Source organism: Vigna unguiculata, chromosome 5, assembly GCF_004118075.2.
Source record: "Vigna unguiculata cultivar IT97K-499-35 chromosome 5, ASM411807v1, whole genome shotgun sequence".
Taxonomy (NCBI): Eukaryota; Viridiplantae; Streptophyta; class Magnoliopsida; order Fabales; family Fabaceae; genus Vigna; species Vigna unguiculata.
Genome location: NC_040283.1, coordinates 37817617 through 37820665, shown reverse-complemented (window position 1 = coordinate 37820665; position 3049 = coordinate 37817617). Strand labels below are relative to the sequence as shown.

Sequence of the window (3049 nt, the reverse complement as noted above, 5' to 3'; positions counted from 1 at the left end):
TTTTAATTTAGAATTAGCGTTAGTTTAAAATTAAAACGAAAAAAAACAATAACACCATTAATTTAAAATTTTAAGAGGTTAAAAATATTTAATTTTAAACCAACTCTAATTTTAAATTAAAAATATTTAATAAAAATATGTAGTTTAATAAGAATATTTATATAACTACAATGAAGCCACATTTATATACAAATTATATTTTATCTTTGGAGAGGAAAAAAAATACTAAACTAAAAAAAAAAACTAGGACCAAATTGAAAACAAATAACGAATAATAGGACCAAATTGAATATAAAAATATGATTTTGACACGTGACATGATATTAGCTTGACATGTGGATTTTTTTTAATTAAAAAAATTAAATTAAAAAAAAAATCAATAATGACACGTGGCATAATATGAGCCTGACACGTGTACATTTTAAAAAAAATTAAAAATTTAAAAAAAATTAAAAAAAATTAAAAAAAAATTAAAAAAAATCAAAAAAATCACAAAATGACATGTGACAGTTACTGTTCACATCCGTTAACGATTTAGACGGAGCTAACGGAAAGGAGTTGATTGAAAAAATATAACGAAAAGTAGGACCAAATTGAAAACATTTTCAAAAGTAGGACCAAAGTGAAAAAAGTCAACCAAAACTAGGACCAAATGACTATTTAAGCCTAAATTCTATTACTAACCTGGAGGAAGTCATTGCTTCAAATCTATTAGCTTTCTTTGCGTCAAACACACAAAGTATGCAGAAGTAATAGCCATGCTCGTGAACCATAAGGACTTCCACCTTTCACTTCCTCCATATTTTCAAATTCATGGTTGTATGTAAATCTTATTCTAAATGGAACAAATACCATTGCACGGTGAACTAGAGGGATGATACCATCACAATCAGTAAATAATGTACTGAAAATTTAAGAAAATAAACTCTTTCATTCAAATCAATGAATTGGGAATTACAAGAAATTACAATCAGAAAGAGGGTGTTATTACATTGTAGTCTCTTCTTGACCACCTTGGTATCGAGTGTTGGAGATAATTCCAGCAGGTTTGCCAGCAAGCTTTTGTGTTTTATAGAGACACTCAGTAGCATCAAGAAAAGCCTAAAATTGAGAAGCCATCATTCCACATGTTATCTACAATTATGAGGAGCATCAAACAAAGCAAAAGTAGGAATAAAGGTGGAATTTAGTTTAGGAAGCATTGAGATACTCGCTCACTCTTTTAACCCTTAGGAGAGAAATCTACCCTGATGCACTTGTGTTTCTTCAAATCTGGTGACTGTTTCTGAATTGGAGAGAAGACAAGAAAATTTTAAGAGGCTACACAAAAAAGAAGGTCGGAGAAGAAGAGTAACTACTTATTAAATACAACTAATTTTCTGCAGATAAATAGTTGAACAAGTACTTTGTCAATTCAATAGTGTGACGCTAACTCTAAAGAGGGAAACACAAGATCTTGTAAATAACAATCAGAAATGGCAATAAAAAGTAAAAAAATGAGAAGAAATAATCAACTATTGAATATTTAATGACTCCAGTAAACATAGCGTTCAAAATTTAATGAAACTTAATTTTAGAAAAAATTTAGAAAATTAGAACATATTTGTGGAAATTCACTTCGAAAAATTAATTTACAAACAGGAACACCTATCCTCCTCTAGTATAGCCATTATTAAGAGTTAAGACCGCATACTCTTCCTATCTCAACAACATGGGAGAGCCAAATATTTGATCTTCAATTTATGCCAAGGTTACATTTTCAATTACCAGTGTTCATAAAAGATAACAGAGGACATCATATAGCACATTCTGGTTCTTGTTCACATCACAACTAATACAAATTACAAGTTACAACGACAGAAAATGAACTAGCAACGTAACCAAACCTACCCGTGGGAGTACCGTAGATTCCCCAATGGAAGAAACAATATTAGTTGCTTGAGCTTCAGCATCTGCCAACCATTGATACATGTCAGCCTTGTGCTTCCTCGTCTCCTCAACTCTCTTGTGATAAATGTCCAGGCATTCTTGCTCCAGTTGAAGAAGCATGTTGTCTCTATCATTGTTACTCTCCCCAATCTCATCCCAAAAAGAAAGAGATAAATAGTCTGCTACTGTAACAGATTATATGTTTCTGATGTCATAGTTTTCACCTAAAAATTTAAGGTTTTGGAATTATAATTTATCTATGACATTGTGACAAACACTTACCACTACCATAGTGCCATGACCTAGCCTTTCTGCTTCTTAATGCAGTGAGGAGAAGGCCAAATGAAAGGACTAGAGCAAACATCCCGTTAGCAAACCCCTATGAAGGTATGAACTGAATTGATTTTGGATTTTCTCTTTGTGGTATGGGAAACTCATCCATGAGTCCCTGAACAATTATGAAAACAAGGTGTTAAATTAATTTGTCCAAACTGCATTTCTAATTCAGGTACTAATATATGATTTGAAATCAAATAAAAGAGTTTGAGACTATGTAAGCGAGCCAATGCTCTAAACATCTCTCTGCATATCAAAGAGGGTTAAAAAATTAGGGTCAAACCCACACTCACTAAGAGACGATCACTGAGAGATGAGCAACGGCCAACGAGCACTGATCAACGACCACTGGCCGATGGGCGATAACGGAGACGACGAACACTAGCGGACGAGCGAGGACGAAGATGAACGCCGGTTTGATGGATCCAAATCTAACTTGGAGAATGAGCTTTCAGAACGCCAATTTGATGAGGGACCTTTCTGAACAAAAATGAAAATGCTAGTGTTTGGAAATTTAGAAAAAACTTTAGGAGAGTGAGTGTAAAACCTTGGACGGAGATGAGAAGATGAATGCTGATTTGATGAATCCAAATCGAGTTTGACAGAGCATTCTGAACAAAAACGAGAATGTGAGTTTGGAAATGTGTGGAAACCCTTGAGTAGAGCGAGAATGTAAAACTCTGGAGGGAAAGGTTAAAAAACTTAGGAGAGTTAAAGGTGTAGAAATCTACAGAGGTTATAAAACTCTTCAAAAAACAATTAAAATCCCCACTAATCTTAACAC

At 33.2% G+C, this 3049-nt stretch overlaps 1 protein-coding gene across 13 annotated transcripts; it reads right to left on the bottom strand.

Annotated features, from left to right (window-relative positions):
• Window positions 1–889: 889 nt before the first annotated feature.
• On the bottom strand, window positions 890–2974 carry LOC114183524 (65-kDa microtubule-associated protein 5-like). Of its 13 annotated transcripts, none has more exons than XM_028070569.1 (6): window positions 2813–2969; window positions 2559–2745; window positions 2212–2377; window positions 1891–2114; window positions 1247–1285; window positions 890–1101 (listed from the first exon to the last, which is right to left on the bottom strand). In XM_028070569.1, the coding sequence occupies exons 3-6, from the start codon at window positions 2291–2293 to the stop codon at window positions 988–990; spliced, it is 459 nt and encodes a 152-aa protein (XP_027926370.1). In that variant the 5' UTR covers window positions 2294–2377; window positions 2559–2745; window positions 2813–2969; the 3' UTR covers window positions 890–987. The 13 variants fall into 13 exon arrangements, 8 of the variants coding, with proteins under 8 accessions (XP_027926370.1, XP_027926371.1, XP_027926373.1 ...); XM_028070570.1 differs by having other exon boundaries at window positions 2559–2741; XR_003604388.1 differs by having other exon boundaries at window positions 890–1134; window positions 1211–1285; window positions 2559–2966.
• Window positions 2975–3049: the final 75 nt, after the last annotated feature.